This window comes from Chiloscyllium plagiosum, unplaced genomic scaffold (assembly GCF_037043375.1).
Source record: "Chiloscyllium plagiosum isolate Xiang-an unplaced genomic scaffold, Cpla_swu_hap1 HiC_scaffold_6, whole genome shotgun sequence".
Classification (NCBI taxonomy): Eukaryota; Metazoa; Chordata; class Chondrichthyes; order Orectolobiformes; family Hemiscylliidae; genus Chiloscyllium; species Chiloscyllium plagiosum.
In genome coordinates, this window is record NW_028270144.1 from 103,589,439 (window position 1) to 103,612,463 (window position 23,025).

A 23,025-nucleotide genomic window follows, 5' to 3' on the forward strand; every position below is an offset into this window, starting at 1 on the left:
ATGCAATTATTAAACAGGTTGGGATTTCCATGAGAAGAAAATCAATTTCTTCTTTCTAATTCATGCATGGAACAAGGTCATCACTGGCAGCAGCAATGTTTATTGCACATCCCGAATTGCTTGAGAAAGTTATGATGGAGTTATGTATCTTCAATACAACAGAATTATTTGTTGCCAGTTAAAAGTCAAACACATTGCTCTGAATCTGGAGTCAAATATAGACCAAATCAGGTAATTGTGGCACATTTCCTTCTTTAAAGCTCATTAGTGGACCATATAGATAACCAGCATTTTTTTAATTCCAGATTTATTTAAACAATGTAAACTCCTCAGCTGCTGTGGTGGGATATGAACTCATATCTCTAGATTGTCAGTTCAGGCCTCTGATTTACTGGCCCAGTATGTCATTATACACTGAATACTAAGAAGAAAATGGGGTAAACATAGGGTTATGGGTGGGTTGTGCTTCGGCGGGTCGGTGTGGACTTGTTGGGCCGAAGGGCCTGTTTCCACACTGTAAGTAATCTAATCTAAAAACTGTGTTAAAGTTGTGAAGAGGTTAAGTAGAGTGGGTACAAATTGCTTCCACTTGTGGACTAGTCCAGAATTGGGGGGCATAACTACAACCTAACGACTAGAAGATCAAAATAAATAAGGAAGAATTTCTAACACATATTAGATCTCCTCCTGTCACATGGAGTACTGATGAAAATGGCACTGATGCCTTTAAGATAAAGCTGAATGCATACATGAGGGAAGAAAAAGGACAAATCCATATCCAGAACAACTGAGAGGACTAATGTAAAAAGACAGAATAAAGGGGTCAAGAGAAATTATCCTGGTTCCTTTTGGTGATAAACTAATGAATGATAGTTAATTTAAACACAGCACATATATTGGCTGAACATGTGTGGGAAAATACAATTTAATTGCTAGTTTGTTAGCAAGAGGTGAGTGAGGGGATGTGGTAGGTCAATTTTGACCTTTTAAAGTTGGTGAACAGAGAGCAGCCTGAATGGAATATAGGATATAGGAAATGAAAAATGCTCGAAGGCAGTTTCCTAGCCATCAGCCAAGCTTGACACTTTGTTCCAGGGAAATGAAGGTCATGTCAGGCAAGTTGAATGTTTGGAACCAAATGAATTGTTCAGAGATTTAAAAATATTGTTTATAAAATCACTGAGCTTAAAAGGTATATAATGGTAAACCAATAGAACACAGCAAAATGAACCAGCTGAACAACATGGGGCAAGTAAACACAGCTGAAAAATGCAAGTCAGGAAAGCAAATCAGGAAAACTTAGAGGAAAAACACATGCCAGGTACTCAGCAACTGTAAAAGATGAACAAGGGGAAGACGTTAGGAGAACAAAGCTTGGGAGTTAATTAAACGAGAACAACAGATTAATAGGAGGGAAGATTTTGTTAAAAATACCTTGAATCTGATTTCAATATACAGGTGGACTGCTAGCTAAATACACATTTACCGAATGGATTTTTCCACAAGCTAATTAAGGAAAACAGCCATTTCTAAATGATAACACCTAAAACTGGAATCAATGCAAACTCCACAAAGGATTTCGGATTTCACTCAATCTAAACTAGTCCTCAAGGCTTGCAGTTATTAACCATTTAAGCAACGAACCACCTTTGAAATTTTGAGATCTTTGCTCCATAGGGTCAGATAGACAAACTACTTTTACATATAATTTAAACACAATATTGAAAAAAGGACTCAGGGAAAATGTGCAATCACGCAGCTCAGAGATACTGCCCCTCACCACACACCTTTATAACATGACAGAGCCATTCCTTCTGTGAAAAGCACACAGCAATTTCTAACTTCCACCAGAGCTGATCTTCAACCACCGAAGAGATGGATGAGCATTATTTGTATGATGTTATTCTTTGTGGGCATTTTACTATAAACAAATAATGCAACAGGGAGTTGGAATTTGCAATGTCATGCCAATCATGTCGACCAAACTGAAACACTATCATCCTGCCTGGCCAACAATCATGGAATATATTTTTATTGGTGAAACATTCACCGATGTACTAACAAACATTTTAAAAAGCAATGTTTTAGCAACACAATTTAGCAATTAGAATGATAGTTACCTCAATCTGTCCATGTTCCTTGAAAGACAGCTTGATGTAAGAGTACTTGCTACTCTGATATGGACCAGGCTCTTTGTTGGGAGTAACTGGTTGAAGGTGAACTACTATTTTGGCACTGGAAACAAAATAAAATTAAGTAATTTCATTGGCCAAGTACAGATGGCACCATTGTAAATGCTATACACTCAACAGGTAGTCATGTTGACATCTTCACATCCAAATTTAGCCAGAACGTTAGAAAATTCAACGAGGGGGCCATAGCACAATTTATTCTGAGTGTGAGAGTCCCCCATTCCCTGTTGTCTCTTGAAAAAAGTGCTCAACAATGCTGGATATTTGACCAGAAGGGAAAAAAAGAAAATTCAGAAAGCATGCCTAGTAACAACAGTTCTGCAGGAATAATGAGAGTCGCAAGGTTTGTGAAGGTTTGTAGCTCAGGTTGAGGTTTAGGGTGTAGGTTTGCTCGCTGAGCTGTAGGTTTGATATCCAGACGTTTCATTACCTGGCTAGGTAACATCATCAGTGGCGACCTCCAAGTGAAGCGAAGCTGTTGTCTCCTGCTTTCTATTTATATCTTTCTCCAGGATGGCGTTCCTGGGGTTTGTGGTGATGTCATTTCCTGTTCGTTTTCTGAGGGGTTGATAGATGGTATCTAGATCTATGTGCTTGTTTATGGCATTTTGGTTGGAGTGCCAGGCCTCTTGGAATTCTCTGGCATGTCTTTGCTTAGCCTTCCCAGGATAGATGTGTTGTCCCAGTCGGTGGTTTTTTTCATCCGTGTGTATGGCTATGAGGGAGAGGGGGTCGTGTCTTTTTGTGGCTAGCTGGTGTTCATGAATCCTGGTGGCTAACCTTCTTCCTGTTTATCCTACGTAGTGTTTGTGGCAGTCCTTGCATGGAATTTTATAGATGACGTTGGTTTTGTCCATGGGTTGTACTGAGTCTTTTATGTTTGTTAGTTTTTGTTTGAGAATGTTGGTGGGTTTGTGTGCTACTAGGATTCCGAGGGGTCTCAGTAGTCTGGCTGTCATTTCTGAAACTTCTTTGATATATGGTAAGGTGGTTAGGGTTTCTGGCTGTGTTTTGTCTGCTTGTCGTGGTTTGTTCTTGAGGAATCTGCGCACTGTGTTTTTTGAGTATCCGTTCTTCTTGAATACGTTGTATAGGTGGTTCGCCTCTGTTTTTCGAAGTTCATCTGTGCTGCAGTGTGTGGTGGCTCATTGGAATAGTGTTCTGATACAGCTTCGTGTGTGTGTGTGTTGGGATGGTTGCTGGTGTAGTTGAGTGTGGAGTTTGCACGTTCTCCCCGTGTCTGCATGGGTTTCCTCCGGGTGCTCCGGTTTCCTCCCACAGTTGTGCAGGTCAGGTGAATTGGCCATGCTAAATTGCCCGTAGTGTTAGGTAAGGGGTAAATGTAGGGATATGGGTGGGTTGCGCTTCGGCGGGTCAGTGTGGACTTGTTGGGCCGAAGGGCCTGTTTCCACACTGTAAGTAATCTAAGTAATCTATTTTGTCAGTGTTTGTCGGTTTTCTGTATACGCAGGTTTGTAATTCTCCCTTGTCCTTTCTTTCTACTGTGACGTCCAGAAATGCAAGTTTGTTGTCAGTTTCTTCCCGGTTGTATTTTCGGAGTCTGTGGTGGGCGTCATTGATTAGTTCTCAAAGCATTCTGTGGCCGTTTTATTCTGTTAAATTTCTGGCTTGAGGTGTTTTTAATCGGCAGTTTATATTGGAGACATTTTGGCAGTACCTGTTTTCTTAAACATTCATGCAGGAAGTACAGTTGTTCGCGAATGGAATCTCTCGGATGGCATTCCTTTCCCATCTTCGGGCCAGTTGTAGCGTGTTGCGCCTATAGGTTTTCACAGGCATAAAGTTCACCAAGGAGGAAGAAAACCGACAAACTCTGACAAAATACTCAATTACACCAGCAACTATCCCAACACACACACACGAAGCTGTATCAGAACACTATTCCAATGAGCCACCACACACTGCAGCACAGATGAACTTCGAAAAACAGAGGCGAACCACCTATACAACGTATTCAAGAAGAACGGATACTCAAAAAACACAGTGCGCAGATTCCTCAAGAACAAACCACGACAAGCAGACAAAACACAGCCAGAAACCCTAACCACCTTACCATATATCAAAGAAGTTTCAGAAATGGCAGCCAGACTACTGAGACCCCTCGGAATCCTAGTAGCACAAAAACCGACTAACACTCTCAAATAAAAACTAACAAACATAAAAGACCCAGTACAACCCATGGACAAAACCAACGTCATCTATAAAATTCCATGCAAGGACTGCCACAAACACTACATAGGACAAACAGGAAGAAGGTTAGTCACCAGGATACATGAACACCAGCTAGCCACAAAAAGACACGACTCCCTCTCCCTCATAGCCCTACACACAGATGAAAAACCCACCATTTCGACTGGGACAACACATCTGTCCTGGGACAGGCTAAGCAAAGACATGCCAGAGAATTCCTAGAGGCCTGGCACTCCAACCAAAACGCCATAAACAAGCACATAGATCTAGATGCCATCTATCAACCCCTCAGAAAACGAACAGGAAATGACATCACCACAAACCCCAGGAACCCCATCCTGGAGAAAGATATAAATAGAAAGCAGGAGACAACAACTTCACTTCACTTGGAGGTCGCCATTGATGATGTTACCTAGCCAGGCAATGAAACATCTGGATATCAAACCTACAGCTCAGCGAGCAAACCTACACCCTAATAATGAGAGTGTTTGCAGAATGGTTACAGCACACGCGATAGCCATTTGGCCCATTGAGCCAGTACAATAATTCTGCAGGAGGAAATTAACAATTTGCACTCTCTGGCCTTTTTGTCTAGAGGAAAATTCATAGACTATCATTCAATTTCTTTTTTTTCCCCTCGAGTTCTGCTATTTGTCCACTCTCCCCAGTATGGTTCAGATTTAACATTAAAAGGAATATGCCATACAATAAACATACTAACTATTAATAAATAGGGAGATAGAAAGGACTTAAATTGTAGAACTGATAAGTTGTAGTATTGTCCAGGTGACAACAAAAAGAAATTACAAGTAGTGCAAAGACCACAGTTATGAGTTTAATAATGTTAAAATGCAACAAGAATTAGTGAGTTTTGAGAAGATTTGTAGCTCAGGTTGAGGTTCTGGATGTAGCTCAGCAAGCAAGCCTATATCCATGCAAGAAGAATATTTCAACAATCTGTGGAACTGCAAGATTAAAAAAAAAAGCAATTTCTAACTTCTCTCAGAGCTGATCTTCAACCACCAAAGAGATGGATAAGCATTATTTGTATGATGTTATTCTTTGTGGGAATTTTACTATAAACAAATAATGTAACAGGGAGTTAGAATTTGCAATGTCATGCCAATCATGTCGACCAAACTGAAACACTATCATCCTGCCTGGTCAACAATCATGGAATATATTTTTATTGGTGAAACATTCACTGACGCACTCAAACCACAAGTCATAGAACCAAAGAGGTTTACAGTACAAGACCATTCAACCAATTTTATCTGAGCTGAGTCTTGGTTAAATGAATAACTTATAATAATAAAGCACATTCAGAATAATAAATGCCCACTGGAGATTACAAAATAAAATTGGACATTGAAGCAAGAACAAGGTAATCAAAGCTTTGTCAAGAGGTGAGCTTTAAGGAGGGTCCTAAAGGAGAAAAGAGGTTGAAAAATTATGGAGAAAATCTAGGTTTAATGTGTCAGCAGCTGAAGGCACCAAAGTGTGGGACAATGGAAAGCTTGAGGGCACAAGAAGTCAGAATGAGTGGGCTGCAAAAGTCTTGGTGGATTGTTAGCTGGAAGAGGTTACAGTGATAGGGAATGGCAAGTCATGTAGGGTATTCGAATACAAAGATAAGAACTTTAAAATCGCAATACTGCTGGTCCAAGAGCCAAGGCAAGTCAGCATGAACAAGTGATGATGGATGTATGAGACTCGATGAAAGTGAAGATGTGGTCAGCAGAGTTCTAGATGAGTGTAAAGCTAAATCCTAAAGCGGCTAAAGGTGGAAGCGAGACAGCTTGTCAAGGGTGCACTGGAAGATTAATGCAAGAGTAGATGAGGTTTCAGTAGCTAATGACCTGAAGCAGAGGCAAATTTGGTGATTATATCAAGGTGGAAGTAAGTGGTCTTAGTGATGATGTGGATATAGGGCAGGAATATAAATAATTGTGTGGTAGTACTGAACTTAAAACATTGCTAAAAGGAGACAAAAAAAATTATGTTTTTATCTTGTACTCATCAGAACTAGGACACAAGAAATAGACTTGCAAACAAAGTCACCATTTTATAGAGCATTATGCATCATGCAAACAATGCTCATGGCAACAAGAGGGTGCTGATTGGTTGCGCCATCATTGGCATGGAGTTACAGCAAAACCAGCAAACTGTTAATTTTTGTTCTCAGGTCAAGCAGGTAAATTCTGATTGCTCAGGGTGTTACTATGGGGAATGCAGCAGAGAATTGACTATCCCCTTAATCTTCTTTTTAAATGAAAAAAGTGCAATGCATGTTAAAACTATTTTTGTTCTTACAAAGCAGGGTTCTGTGTAAATACATAAGTAGCATCTACCAACCTTGGGACATATGGCCTAAAAACGTGGCATCACACTGGCACAGAAACCTATCACATTACAACCATTGAAGGTGCAATTCTTCTGGAAATCAACAAATGTTAGCAAGGTCTGGTCTCTGAGAGGATCCTCTGGCAATGCCATGTATTTGGACACTCATGGAGTCAATGCTCGCTGTATACTGCTAAAACTCATGAGAGGGCCTATGTCCACTACTTTTGGCCCTGAACAGTTCCCAGACTATGTCAGATTACTCTGGAAGTGGAAGGTGACTCTCAAATTTGAACTTCAGGGTAAACTATGCAATAAACCCAAGAGATCATCAGCTGCAGTGTAATGCATTTGTGCATGCTAGAAGCTACAGATATAAATACACAGGACTCCGTGTTTTTTTTTTGCTTATTCAATCACGGATTGTGGGCATCACTGGCTAGGCATTGCTGTGGATCTGGAGTCACATGTAGGCTATACCAGGTTTGGATGACAGATTTCCTTTCCTGAAAGGACATTAGTGGACCATACGGGTTTTTCCAACAATCTACAATGGTGTCGTGATCATCATTAGACTCTTAATTCCAGATTTTTTTATTGAATTCAAATGCTACCATCTGCTGTGGTGGGGTTTGAACCCAAGTCCTGAAACCATCACCTGGATCTCTGGATTAATAGTATAGCGATAATACCATTAAGCCATTGCCTCCCCTTTTACATAGGCACAAAGGTGGCATTGACACAGCCAATCCCCTGCAGCAACCTCATGGCAACACCATTACCAATCAGCCTTTACCTGTTTGGTCTGAGAATTAAGATTGACAGGTAACTGTTCTTGCTGCATCTCCATGCTACCAATGAACCATACAATCAGCAATCTCCTCTCATGTTCTATAATATGCTGTCCCTTTTTTCCAAGTCTGTTCTTTGCATCATAATTCTGATGAGTCAAGACAAAAACCTTCAACTCTGTTTCCCCTTTTAACAATATGTATAGGTCAGGAACTTGTCTCAGGCTCAAATCAGCTAATAAGAGTGCAAACAGTTTGCTTCATTCTCAGGCAGCTGGCAGGAAGAGAGAGATTAGTCAGAAGCTGCGTTTCTGGTGGAGACTGAAGACAAAAGTTAGAGTCCTCTCAATATTTAGTTGGAGGAAATTTCGGCTCATCCAGTACTGGACACCAGACAAGCATTTCGACAATTTAGTGGATTAGGAGAGGTGGAGGTCAGGACATACTGGGTATCATCAGCATACATATGAAACTGGATAATATTATTAAGGGACAATATGCAGATGTAAAATAGGAAAACGGAAAATTTTTTTGGTGTACTACAGAGATAAGAGTGCAGGAGCAGGAAGAACAGTTAGGCAGATGATTTTTTGGCAAAACCTTGTGTTACATTTTAAGAATAACAAATAAAACCCTTTATATATTAAAAAAAACAAAAAAAAATCTATAATGAAGCTTTTTAACTTTCCATGTGCTACTTACAAAGTATAGCATTGATGTTACAATTACATTGTATTTTTAAAACAAAACTGTAGAGATAAGGGTGCTGTGACCACAAACCTTTCACATCTGACTGCTGGAAATGATCAAATATCTCAATCCAGACTTGAACTACAAACCTAACCATCTGCTGTAATATTAACTTTACATCGTTATGTTTTATCAACTTCCCCTTCTCTCTCCCTCCTTTTCCGGAAAATCATTATTAATCTAGGGAAGGCAAAATATCAACTGCCAAAGGATTGCAGGCCCTTTCCTGTAGAATAATAAACTAAACTCATTAATTACTGTAAAACCTTTGTTACAGCACACGCTTCCTTGCAAAACAAAAGCTTCAGTTCCTTCTATTGCCAAGAGAAACACGCCATACTAACCTTTTAAGTATGAAAAATATATAAACTTGGTATCTCTTGGGATAAACATTGCCCGAGTTATTATTCCAAATTTAACATAACGTCACTGAAATTTACAAGTATTTTTCTGGTTTTGATTTCATCCTCTTATCAGCTAGCAATCAATTCATCCAGTTCTATTATATTTTCCAAATGGAAATTTTAAGATTAGATATTGTAGATCACTTTAGATATAGTTAAAGACTACAGTTATTCTACTGAACTAAATGGCAATTATCAAAATCAGAAACTAGAGGGAGACCATCCATCCAACACAATAATACCACACTTTAGAGTATATTTTTATACCGAAACACTCAGAAGAACAGGAAATACCAGAAAATTAATCCTAAATTTATAGATAAAAGCTTGAACTCATAAGGAAAATCTTAAGAATGAGTTACAGCAATGAAAATGATGGGCCTTCAAACAAATAACTACTCCTTACATATGGTAATTTATCTTGCCTATCATTTTTTATTTGAAGCAATTTATGTTTTATCTCTCCAACCAGCAAGTTTGATGCAAATAATGTCCACTTTACCATGCCACTTCCATACCATTTCAAACATGAACTCTCCATTTAGGCCTTCACCCCATCACCTTGTAATCATCTCCAGGACTCGGTCTGATCAACAGAGCCCTTTGTGGTCAGTAATTCCACAGTCACAGATTTTTTTTCCTTCTCTGTCTCTGCTTTTTTTGGTCTTGTTTTAAGCCCCATTATCATTATGCCATTATATCATCATAATGTCTGGTGTTCCAATATCTATCTGAGTCTAAAGTAGTGTCAAGTGACATTAATCTTCTAATAACAATTTTTTTGCATCTTATTAGCATACATTTATTTCATGCTTTGCAGATTTCAATTGCAGGCTATTACATTTACAGGAATTGTGTGACCTCACTGAACCCAAATGGATTTTGCAACTAGCAGGAACAGCAACTTTAAATGGCTAGCTACTACTGTAACGACAACATTGTAGTCTACCTACTACACTGGACTCAGTTTGCCAGTCAGCTGCAGATTACAGGAAGTCTTCACTCGCTCTAATGTCAGTATATTATTGGGACCTGAAATCTCATTAAAACATTGAGAGCTTTGTTTTGATGGCATTTACGATACATGACTCAACTGGTGCCATTTGGCACAACCTTTCCACACTCTGACTGTGCCTATCCCTGTGCAGCACTGCTCTCTGTACCAGAGAGCCTTCATCCACCAAGCTCCAAGACACAGGCTGAAGCTAGCGCCCACTCTCGGACACGCTTCGCACACTGCCCCTGGCCAGGCTGCAGACTAACAGCAAAATCCCAGCAACCAGCACTCACCCATTCTGAGAGGCTGCAGTGTCTGCACACACCTTCCACTGGCTGCCACTGCTGCAAGACCTACCCAGGCACACTGGAGCTGACCCTCCTGCCTGGCTGTAGGGCTCCAACCCTACCCCACTAGCTGGCAAAGCATGAGTTAAATCCAAGCTCAGCAGCTCCCTTCGCCTTCCCCACTGGTTTGAGCAAGGTCCATTGCTTCTCAAAGTTGTTTCATTTCAAGTTCTGACTTTCAGGAAAAAGCAGTCACAACTTTAAAAAGGACTTCCTGCAATTAGATTGGTACTGTCTGGCATCATCCAGTTTCACAACAGCAGCTTTTGTTACATTTAAATTGTGGTTGGCCCATTAAGCATTAAGTTACAACATCAGAAAGCTCCCCTCCTCTCTATTCTGTTCTTGAATTCCCACAGTAACTTCTATCTGTACAGCTATTAAAAGGTTCTTCCCAGGTGCAGAATCGGGGAAAAATTGGCATTAAACCAAAGGAGGAGATGATAGGATGAGTTATCAAATATTTGGTAATACAGATAGTTTTAACACAGCATCTTAAAGGAGATGAAAGGGAAAAGAATTTTAGACTCAAAAATTACAGTTGGAACCTAGACAGCCAAATACATAGGCATCAATTTAGATCCAGGAAAGAAATCAGAAGATGCACCAGAAGCCAGAGTCGGGAGAACACAATGTTCTCCAAGGGTCATGGAGCTGGATAAAGTGTCAGAAATGGAGAGAGCCAGGGCTATGAAAAAACTTGAACATAAGAGTAAGAATTTTAAGATTTAATGCATTTTCACGTTTCAGAATTTTCTTGCTTTGTTGCAAAAATGAGTATGAATATTCTGCACAGATTTTCAAATGCCCTGCCACTTCAAACTCGGTTGTCCTTCTAGCAGGGGAGAAAGATACATTGTTCCTAGACTAAATTCACTGGCTGTTTTGTGAGAACCTAAAGTAATTCTCTCTGCATTCTCCCCCATTAATGCCCTTTACCACAGACACCTCCATCCCATACACAGCTGATGTTAGACTTTCATATCTTCCACCATTTCAATACATATTAGTTGCAACAATAATATGTCACACATTAGTGGGTATGAAATTCCAACTTTTGGTCACCTTACAGGGGAAAGAAAACAGTCTGGGATTTCTAGTTTTGTACCAAAGCAGCCCATTTTCAGCAAAGTTATCAACTGGTGCAATTGCACTCCACAATTTAAAATAATATTAAAATTAATGATAAGTCAGTTTTTTAAACATCAGCATGACAGGACCATGGTAAAAGGACAGAGAAGGTGGATTTGTAGAAGTCCAATGTTTCAAAATTATTTTGACTGCAGTCTGACCTTTTTCCTATTCCAGCAGCCTGTTCCTCAAAGAAAATTATCTGTGACAAAGGCAAAGCGATGCAGCAATCCTGTAGGAAAGAAAAGTGATTTAATAGCTAAATCACAACAGCACTTTTAATCTGGTCATAAGAATAATTTATCTTCAGCATTCCAATGTAATAAATATTAAAATATGGGATGCTAAACATAAATTTATTACACACCAAAGAGAAATCGGTATATTAAAATGCTGGCTATAACATTTTACCAATGTTTTATCTCACTTTGTTCAAGCTTGAGAATTTTATTATTGAATTGTAACCTACGTAGTATAACTAATCCAATTTAGAATTAGAACAAATTTCAGATTTTACATCTCATTGTTAAAATACACCTGGAATAAAGGAAACACTTCCCCTTATGTTTTTCCACACTATTGGCAGTTTGTTATTCTCAAAGTAGTTTATGCCATTTATTGCAGTTTCTCAGGCTATCAACCTTTCTACATTCTTGTTCCCTCAATACTGACATGTGGCCAGCAAGAATGTTATGCCAGAAGGTTATTTGCGTTAACATAGTCCCTCTCAGAGACCAATGGCCTTTCATCTATTCAATGTTGTGACCACCCATGTGTAATAAGGAGATACTTCTCCCCTCAAAAACATTGTGAATCTGTGGAATTCTCTTTCCCAGAGGTTTGTGGATGCTTAATTGTTCAGTTGGTTTATGGCTGGGATAGACAAGAGTTTTTGTCTCTCAGGGAATTGAGAGACATATGGAGCAGGTGGGAAAGTGGGCGTTGAAGCTGATCATTGTATTGAGAGAGAGAGAAGCTCCAGTGTCCATATGGTTTACTCCTACTCCTATTTCTTACTTTCTTACATCAGCTTTGGAACCAGAGGTGGAGGGCAGGACAAGAAATGCAAAATTCTGCGATTTGAGGGTGGGCTTGAATCATAATTCCCCAGTACATAAAACTTATCCTTGGGCTACAAAACTTATATCCATAATTATCTTATTCCCACTAGAAAAAGCTGATTTATTTTTTGAATAAAACATTTCACGATTGTTCATTCAAAATCAATCATAATGTCACCAGTGCTTGACGACTGATTATGGTTCATAGAATCCCTACAGTGTGGAAACAGACCCTTTGGTGCAACAAATCCACACTGACTCTCCGAAAAGTAACCCAGCCAGACCCATTCCCCTATCCTATATTTACTCCTGCCTAATGCACCTAACCTGCATATTCCTGAACACTATGGGCAATTTAGCATTGTCAATTCACCTAACGTGCACACGTTTGGATTGTGGGAGGAACCCCACGCAGACACAGGGAGAACGTGCAAACTCCACACAGATAGTCACCCGTGGCTGGCTCCCTAGTGCTGTGAGGCAGCAGTGCTAACCACTGAGCCACCACTGGCTGATTTATTGATTGAGAAGAGATGACATCAATGGAATTACAAATTGTCTTTATTAATATTGTCTAGATGTGTCACAAATCTTACAGTTGATTCTTATTGTAAGGGGCATTCCTGAACTAGTTACCTTGACATGGCAATACCAAAGCTCAAATTATACAACTGGTTAAAGCTGGTATCAGAATGGCAGATGCTGAAGCAAACATATATATTTTTCTTTGGCATTCGGCTTCAACATCCAGCCAGGTAAAATGGCTTTTATCCAGTTCCATTCTATCAAATGAGGCTGGTCACAGAGTGACCTGAATTCTCCGATTCTTGCATGGTTACCTCGGAAGCCCTGAAGGATCTTTCCAACCCTTCCTCCACTTCTCTTCTCTATGCTATCCGCATCACACATCAGCTCAAAACACAACATTAAGTCCTACATATATGCCAATAACATCCAGCTCCACTTCTTAAAAATCTGTTTCTGATTTCTTATGTTGCTTGCCCTGCATACAGTCTTCAATGAGCCGTTATTTCTTCAAATTATTGGAAGACCCAAACTATTTTCTCTGTTTCCTGCCACAAATTTTATTCCTGCACCACTCATTTCACTCCTCTCCCTGGCAACCATCTGACACTGAAACAGACCATTTGCAACCTCGGTATTGTATGTGACTTGAAGTTAAGTTCCACAAGCAAAACCACCTGCTTCTCTTTCCATCCCCTGCCTCCCTTCATCTGCTGCTGAAACTCTAGTCCATATCTTTGTTATCCTTGAGATGTGATAATGCTTCGAGTTTCTCCTCAATGGCCTTCCCTCTTTCACCCCTCCATAAATCTGAGATTATCCAAAACTCTCTTGCCCATAGCCCAATGCATACTAAGTACATTTTGACTCTAAGTCCCATTTACTTATCATCATTGTGTTCATTGACTTACCTAGGCTCTCAGCAAGGCAATGCATTGAACTTAAGATTTCTATGCATGTTTTCAATTTTTTTAATGGCCTCATTCCTACTGGAGCCCTGTAACCTTTCAAAATCTCTTCCCTCTTCCAATTTTTGCATATCCCTGATTGCAAATGATCACAAATTGGTGGTGGTACTTTCTACTGGCTGGACTCTCTCCCTGGAATTCCATAACTAAATGTTTCCCCTCAATTTCTTCTTCTTTGAGAAGTTTCTTAAAAGCAACTTCTTTGACCAAGCATTTGGTCACTTTTTTTCATATTGCCTTTTGCATTTTTGTGTCAAATGTTATCTGCTAATGCTCATTGGAATATTTTACTATGTTAAAAGGTGCAATACAAATATGAGTTGTTGTTGATGCACAATCTTTCAGAAGTCAAGTATGACTAACTTAATTAAATGTTGCAACAATTAATGTCAAAATTATTGGTTGAACCAATTTCTAAGTAACTTACATGCTTTTTATGGTCTCTCCATAGTAGTCTGTGTGTACTAAGAAGAACAGTCCCCAAGTCAAATTTTGTCTGCAATAGAAAAGTTACATTTAATGAAATTACATCAACAGATAGTTTCCACACCACTAGAACAATGGCATTGTTCATTACAAATAAGAATTTTATAGGAGTCAAAGACAAAGAAGGCAAAGTAAGTTGTGCTGGTAATATTACTCCAGAATTTAGAACATAGAACAGTACAGCACAGGAACGGACCCTTCAGCCTACGATGTTGTACTCAACACGATGCCAAATTAAACAAATCCCTTCTGCCTGCCCTTGGTCCATATTCCTCCACTCCTTGCTTATTCACGTACTTATCTACAAGTCTCTTAAACGCCCCTGTTGTATCTGCCTCCACTACCACCCAGGAGTGTATTCCACTCCTACCACTGTAAAAAACCTGTCCCTCCCAAATCAAATGCATGAGCCCTAGTTTTAGACATTTCAACTCTGGTAAAAAGGTTCTGACAACCCTATCTATGTATCTCATAATTTTATAGACTTCTATCAAGACTCCCCTCAGTCTCCGCCATTCCAGAAAAAAAAACTGAATTTTTGTAGCCTCTCCTTATAATTCATACTCTCTAATCTAAGCAGCAGTTTTCTGCACTCTCTCTAAATCGTCATATCCTTTCTGTAATGTGGCAACCAGAATTGAACACAATACTCTTGGGATTCTCTTCAACCTTACTTGCCAAGATCATTTCATGATTAGATTAGATAGATTTCCTACAGTATGGAAACAGACCCTACAAGTCCAACAAGTCCACACCGACCCTCTGAAGAGCAACCCACCCAGATCTATTCCCCTACATTTACCCCTGACTAATGTACCTAACACTATGGGCAACTTAGCATGACCAATTCACCTAACCTGCACATCTTTAGATTGTGGGAGGAAACCAGAGCACCCAGAGGAAACACACACAGACACGGGAGAATGTGCAAACTTCACACAGTCGCCCGAGGTGGGAATTGAACCTGGGTCCCTGGCCCTGTGAGGCAGCAGTGCTAACCACTGAGCCACCGTGCCGCCCTTCTTGCTTTCCTAATTCCCTGCTTGAGTTCCTTACTGCTTTCGTTACATTTCTCATGAGCACTATCTAATTTTAGCTTCCTAAACCTTACATTTGCTTCTTTTTACCTTTAGACTAAATTCATAACCTCCCTCATTAACCAAGGGTCCCTTACCTTACCATCCTTGTCCTTCCTCCTTACTGGGACATGCTGTCCTGAACTCTCGTCAGCAGGTCTTCAAACAATTCCAATTTGTCAAACTGGACTCGCCTGACATTCCCTAGCTTAACATTCCCTAGCCCCTATCTAATACTCACGTAATTTGCCCTCCCCCTAGTTTAGTATCTTGTTACAAGGTCCTGACTTATCCTTATTCATAGCTATCTTAAAACGTGAGGAGTTGTGATCGTTGTTTCCAAAATGCTCTCGTATTGAAAGGCCAGTCACCTGGTCAAGCTCATTAGCCAGTAAATGTCCAGTGTGGTCCCTCTTCTATAGTTGGGCAACCCACATACTGTTTCAAGAAACCCTTTTGGGTGCAGTTAACAAATCATGCCCATCTAAGCGTCTTGCTCTAAGGGAGGGCTGGTCAATAACAAGGATTTTAAAGTCATCCTTAATTACAACTCTGTTTTTATTGCATCTTTCCATAATCTGCCGACATATTTGTTCCCCAATTTCTCGGTGGCTGTTTTGGGTTGGGGGGGGGGGGGGGGGGGGGGGTGTTGGATGAGTCCCCTAGTATGTCCTTTCTGACTGCAGATGCAATATTCTCCCCGATTAGTAATGCATCTCCTCCATGTCTTTTACCTTCCTCTCTAACTCGTCTACAATAACATACCCTGGAATGCTGAGCAGCCAGTCCTGTCCCTCTCTCAATCAAGTCTCTGATCCAGGCTCTACGCTCATCTGGCTGACCCATAATACTCCTTGCATTGAAATATACAGATTTCAGCCTGTTAGTACCATCATTCTCATTTATCTGTCTCTGCCTGTCCTTTCCTTCTAATTTACTGGTCCTAACATGTACCTTCCCCTCAATCCCTCCACTTGCTGACCAGCTTCTCAGTCCTCTGCCACTCAAATTTGGCAATAAAGGAATGGGGTCTGCAGGTACATGGGTTCTCAAGGCATGAGAGGCTGCTTCCATTTTAAAAAGCTCACAAAAGGTCTTGAAGAAATGTTTAACTGAAAGTTAAGAGAGAATTTATATTTTTAGTCAATGTTGATACTCTTTTTTAAGCATTTTCCTCCCCCCAAAAAACTATATTTTGATTCTCATTGCTGTCTCTCAAAGGATATCATCTATCACTGTTCACACATTCCCTTTGTTATGCTGAGGCACTCAAAACAGAAAAACACATTTATATAAATACAAAACTTGCTTAAAAAGCTTTGAAAACTGTTTATTTCAAGTCTGTTGGAAAATGTATGAAACTCTCAAACCTTCACAGGAAGTGGGAACATACCCTTCCAACCTACAATTTCAAAAGGACCTTCAAAGACAGCATTTGTTCAGAACATATAGATTAGACTGAAAGCTTTGTGGTCAGATATTCAATTAAAGCCCTGAACGTTTCAAACGGACTGAGGCTAGAATAAAAGATACAACAATCAAACCAATGTATAAATTATACAATGTTATTATGAAATAGGTATTTTTGAAATACCTATAGTATTTCAAAACCTTTACAACAGCTTTGTTTAACTTCTCCTTTTGGAAATGGAAATTTCAGGTGGTAGAAACATAGAATATAGGAATGTAAATAGGATATTCAGTACTTCAAGCCTGCTTCCCATTCAATGTTATGCTGACCATCCAACTCAGTAGTGTTCCTGTTTTCTCCACATATCATTTGATCTGTTTAGTCCTAAACTTATTTCTACATTTTCCTTGAAAGTATTACAAGTTTTGACCTCAACAGTTTTCTGTGGCAGAAAAATCCACACGTTCACCACTCTCCAAGTAAAGAAATTCCTTTTCAGCTCAGTTCTAAATGGTTTACCCCATATCTCAAGACTGTGACCTCTAGTTCTAGACTCCCTGCATCTACCTTGTCTAATACTATTAGAATTTTGTAGGTTTATATTTCTTTTAAATCTATTTTCTAATCAACCTGGTCAGTGATGTCATGAAACACCTCTGGAACAGGTGGGACTTCAATCCCAGCCTCCTGGTTCAGGGGTAAGGACACTACTACTGTGCCACAAGAACCTTTTATAAAGTTTCAATGAGATCCCCTCTCATTTTTCAAAATAAAATGTAATGAAACAGTACATCAAAATACTCAGTCACACCAAAGCTGCCAATCCTGGTCCAAGATGCCACCTAGTGGCCAGAGTGTAGAATATTCATTCACAGGAATGGGAAAGTCCTATTAGAAAGCTGTGGGCAGACATTAATAGAGTCATAGAGATGTACAGCATGGAAACAGACCCTTCGGTCCATGCCGACCAGATATCCCAATCCAATCTAGTCCCACCAGCCACACCCGGCTCATATCCCTCCAAACCCTTCCTATTCATATACCCATCCAAATGTCTCTTAAATGTTGCAATTTGTACCAGCCTCCACCACATCCTCTGGCAGCTCATTCCATACATGTACCACCCTCTGCGTGAAAACGTTGCCCCTTAGGTCTCTTATATATCTTTCCCCTCTCACCCTAAACCTATGCTCTCTAGTTCTAGACTCCCCAACCCCAGGGAAAAGACTTTGCCTATTTATCCTATCCCATGCCCCTCATAATTTTGTAAACCTCTATGAGGTCAGCCCTCAGCCTCTGATGCTTCAGGGAAAACAGCCCCAGCCTGTTCAGCCTCTCCCTGTAGCTCAGATCCTCCAACCCTGGCAACATCCTTGTAAATCTTTTCTGAACCCTTTCAAGTTTCACACAATCTTTCCAATAGGAAAGAGACCAGAAATGCACGCAATATTTCAACAGTGGCCTAACCAATGTCCTGTACAGCCGCAACATGACCTCCCAATTCCTGTACTCAATACTCTGACCAATAAAGGAAAGCATACCAAACGCCTTCTTCACTATCCTATCTACCTGCGACTCCACTTTCAAGGAGCTATGAACCTGCACTCCAAGGTCTCTTTGTTCAGCAACACTTCCTAGGACCGTACCATTAAGTGTATAAGTCCTGCTAAGATTTGCTTTCCCAAAATGCAGCGCCTCGCATTTATCTGAATTAAATTATTTTTAGGTCTAAATACAATTAATATTGCTTCACCCACAGGCAGGTTTGACAATACTATTAACTGATGACAGTTCATATATTTTTAAACTTATAATAAACAAATACATTAATTTTAGAACAGGAAGTCATGAAGGTAACAGGGTTGTGCTTTATTTTATAATTTTACAACAAGAACGATCATATTTTAAATTTGAACAGCTAAGAGAATGACTCTCACTTTATTTGGAAAGGTGGCATGCACAGACATACTTTTTTGTCAAGCTGGGAGAATATCTATGCTAATTGTCACCAGTAAACATTCCTCTTATTGCAGCATTGGGCGGCATGGTGGCTCAGTGGTTAGCACTCCTGCCTCACAGCGCCAGGGACCTGGGTTCAATTCCCACCTCGGGCAACTGTCTGTGTGGAGTTTGCACATTCTCCCAGTGTCTGCGTAGGTTTCCTCCCGCAGTCCAAAGATCTGCAGGTTAGGCAAATTGGCCACGCTAAATTGCCTGTAGTGTTAGGTGCATTAGTTAGGGGAATGGGTCTGGGTGGGTTGTTCTTTGGAGGGTCGGTGTGGACTTGTTGGGCAGAAGGGCCTGTTTCCACACCGTAGGAAATCTAATCTAATCATATACGGAGATCTAGGAGTAAGCTATATTTCACAACTCCAGCAAAAAATGGTGATTGGTGAGTGAAATAAGGAGAAAAGAAACATATGATTCCAGGGCAGAGACGCTTTGTTTTGCATCCTTATCTAGGCTACAGTCAAAGATGCAATGTCTAGGAAGGTATAAGTACTATTGCTGAAAAGTAACAACTGCGAATAAAGGTTTTATCCAATTGTTTCTTTTAAATAACATTGTTATTTTGATTATTGATGATAAAAAGATATTTGTCAAAGCTTTTCATCTTGCACTCATGATGACAATTTGTAAGAATATTAAAAGAAAAAATTATACTGCATGAAAGGAGAGTGCTGATTGGTTGACAGGTATATTCATAACTCAGCATCCAACATTAGAGATTATTCTGTAATTGAACTGCAGTTGCCAGATAAGGTTGAGTGTGTAAAGAATTAGGGGTTTAGCAACTTAAGGGTTGTCAGTGGGGCTCAACGTGTGCTGCGCTTGTGTGTAGGTGAGACCATGTTAATATACTGGGCCCTGCTCTTTGCACACAGGTGGAACATGTACCATGCTTGTTTCAACACAACAAGGAGGTGACAGCCATTTGCTGGTTCATATGTCAGGGTAATTTTTCAGGTCACAATTTAATTAAAGTCTAGCAGTTAACTGTCAATCATCAATATTTGGTATATTTCCCTATGACAACACCTCTACCAATCAGAACCTACTTGCCAACCAACCAGCATTTCCCTTTCATGCAGGAACATACTCATTTTCCCAACAAATTGGTATTCTTGTGAATTCTCCCGATGAAGACAAAATGAAAAGCTTTCATAGAATCACCTACAGTGCAGAGAGAGGCCATTCAGCCCATCGAGCCCACACCAACCTCCCAAAGAGCATCCCACTCCGACTCATCCCATTACACTATCGCCATAACCCTGCATTTCCCACGGTCAATTCACCTAACCTGCACATCTTTGGACTATGAAGGAAACCCGAGTACCTAGAGGAAACCCATGCAGACGTGGGGACACGCCCAAGGCTGGAATTGAACCTGGATCCCTGGCGCTGTGACATAGTAGTGCTAAATACTAAGCCATTATATCATTTTCTTTTAAAGCAGTACTCAATTTCTGCACTCCCAATGATTGTTGTTATTTTACTTCCTTTAACTTTCTGAAGGGAATTGGATCTCCTGTCCTGGATATTGAAGTAAACTAAATTTAAAGTATTTTGTTATGCATCACATAGCTCAGGTAAGACAGTCTTTTCCCAAATTCCAATGTATTTTCCTACTTGTCACAAATACATTCAGAACCCTTTAAATACAAAATTAAATTAGCTTTACAAAAAAAACTGTCAGAATCTAACTGGTTTATGCTGGAGTTCTGGAAGGTTTTTTTTGCAACGAACAGCTAAGACCAGAGTAAAGTAGCTTTTTTTTCTAGCTGCTGATTTAAGTTAGACAACCCCATTGCTGCCTCCAAGGACATCCTTCCCACTGACAGAAAAGCATGGGAGCTAGCAATGGTGTTTCTTTTTTTTGTATTAAAAGACGAGATCTAGGGAGAGTGACCAAATAAGAAAACACTCTAAAACGGACATTCAAAGTATGGCGTCTAGCTCCTGGGAATTGATGGGCACAAGTACTGATCTCCATGAAGAATTGACCATCAGCGCTGGTACATCAGCAATTGGTGAGGGTATGCCATACAAAATGTAGACACAGCCCAAGCACATCCTCTCTCTCTCTCTCAATGTCACAAGTTGTGCTGTCACTACTGACTTTACAAGAAGGTGAACCTGCAGCCAGGGTGCGAGACGGACGAATTGTCCCACTGTGGCTGCAGGTCTAACCAAATCTGGCAGTTTCAGCCCTATTCTTTCATGGACAGTGGGTCAACAAAAAAAAATCTAATTTGGTGATAGTGACACCACCAGCCAAAACATTTCCCGCAAAGATGCTGCAGTGCTGTGCCATTGAACCCCCTTTCGATGGTAATAAATGCAGGTTTAATTTAAAAGGAGCTGGAATTTAATGTGTTTTTTTTTTTAAATGACAGTTCAGCCATGTAAGAATCAGGCCTGCCCTGAAAGTGCTAACACACAGGAATGGTTGGGCTCTCCCTCCGAATCCCCCCACAGTCACAGCTCCAGCTGAGGCTGCACCCATAGAGAGGGACCAAAAGGCCTAATTGTGCCTGAGACTCGCCTCCCAGCCCTGATCTCAGCTCGGCTTATTTTTACCTTGTCGTCACCGTCATACAAGCGAACTCCGCGCTGCTGTATCACCAGGGTCTCGTTAATTTCCAACAGTCCGCTCGCCCACACGAACCGGTCCATCACCGTCCCCGGAGCAACTAATACCGGCTCACTTCCGGGAGCAGCGGCACCCACGACACCCCCACCTGCTGGACACCCGACCTTACCACAGCAAGCCACACCATTAGTCAGTGGAACCACAGTACAAGACCCACCTGCTCCAGAAGTGTGCAATAATATCTCTGAACTGATTGATTAGCAAATATCTACACCACTATCCTAACTTACTCCAATTTAAAGATTGTTTTTCTATTTTCCTGAAAACAGAAAACTGATGGGTGATCTAACAGAGGTCTTTAAAATGATTAAAGGCATTTAAGAGGGTATTGGATGTGCAAAGGTATGGGAAAAAGCTAGGCGCTAGGTAATATTCGCTTGAACAGCCAGTGCTGGCACTGATAGGCTGAATGGCCTTCTTTTTCACTGTAACAATTCTACTATTCTGTTTTATTAGAGTGGACATATAAAGAATGTTCCATCTTAAGTATGTAAGTTAGCTCGCTGTGCATGTCTTTGTTTCATCTGTCCTAGGATGTGTGTGTTGTCCCAGTCAAAGTGGCATCCTTCTTTGTATGTACTCATTTCCCTACATACAGGCAAAGAAGGACACCACTTTGACTGGGACAACATGCACAAGAATTCATAGAGGCATGGCATTCTAACCAGAACTCCATTAGTAAACACATCTACCTTGCCTTGAAAAAAAGAACCGGAAATGACATCACCCACCTTAAGTAGCCAAGGCCTATTAATAGAGAGGTGGAACATACCACCAGCGCTTCAAAGGAGACTTGCACTGATGATGTTACCTAGTCATGATCATGAAAAGTCTGAAAATAAACCTTCCAGCTGGGCGAGCTAACTTACATACTTATCATCAAGTGGAGCTACAAATCTTCTCAAAAATGTTCTATCTTATGCATAAAAGCAAAACTAGAGACTATCCATGTAAGGTAGAGCTGAATTTTGCTGAGTTTCATGAAAGGTTTCTTTCCATGAGACTTGTGACATTTGTTGTGCTATTTTCCAAAACACACTTCATTACTTACAAACAATACCCCTATGGTGCCCAGTTCGTATCTTCCCTCTACCACCTCACTCACCATTGCTGGGACATCCTGAGATTCTCAATGTTGGTACCAATTTTAAAATGCAGTTGTGCAACAAGTCATGTACAGATGAAAAATTGGCATGCCATTCTCTTGATTGGGACCTGGAGGTCCTAGTAGAAGGCATGGTGCAGAAGAGGGCCATTCTCTTTCCTTCAGAACCAACAGAAGAGGCTACAGTATCAGACTTTGCCAGCCTGGTCTGAGGTGACCACATGGGCCAGTGCTGTTTCCACAATCTGTAAGAATGCTCAGCAATGCCACAAAAAGATCAATGACGATCTCCACAATGAGACGGTAAGTGGAAGGGTCACTAGACCAGAATAATTGATTCTGCTTTCTCTCCACAGATGCTGCCAAACCTGCTGTGTTTTTCTAGCTACACCGGTTTTTGTTTCAGACTTTCCAGTACCGGTTTTTTTGCTTTTTGTCAGCATCTTTTCTCTGCTACTTCCCACCTTCTCTATCTCTGCTTTTGCACTCACTTCTAACCAAGGCTGACTCTCACTACTTCAAGCAATACCTGCTCTCAGCCATCCAATCCTCCCATCCTACTAATTCTGCATG

General features: G+C 40.5%; 1 protein-coding gene across 1 annotated transcript in view; it reads right to left on the bottom strand.

Moving 5' to 3' along the window:
- vps36 (vacuolar protein sorting 36 homolog) overlaps positions 1-21,401 on the bottom strand; it is a 58,297-nt gene extending 36,896 nt beyond the window's left edge. Inside the window, exons 1-4 of the mRNA XM_043692140.2 lie at positions 21,275-21,401; positions 14,148-14,216; positions 11,328-11,398; positions 2,121-2,235 (exon numbers count right to left, since the gene is read on the bottom strand). Of these exons, the coding sequence (XP_043548075.1) occupies positions 2,121-2,235; positions 11,328-11,398; positions 14,148-14,216; positions 21,275-21,370 (351 nt within the window). The 5' untranslated portion in view covers positions 21,371-21,401. The remainder of the gene's footprint in view (positions 1-2,120; positions 2,236-11,327; positions 11,399-14,147; positions 14,217-21,274) is intronic.
- Between the last annotated feature and the right edge of the window lie 1,624 nt (positions 21,402-23,025).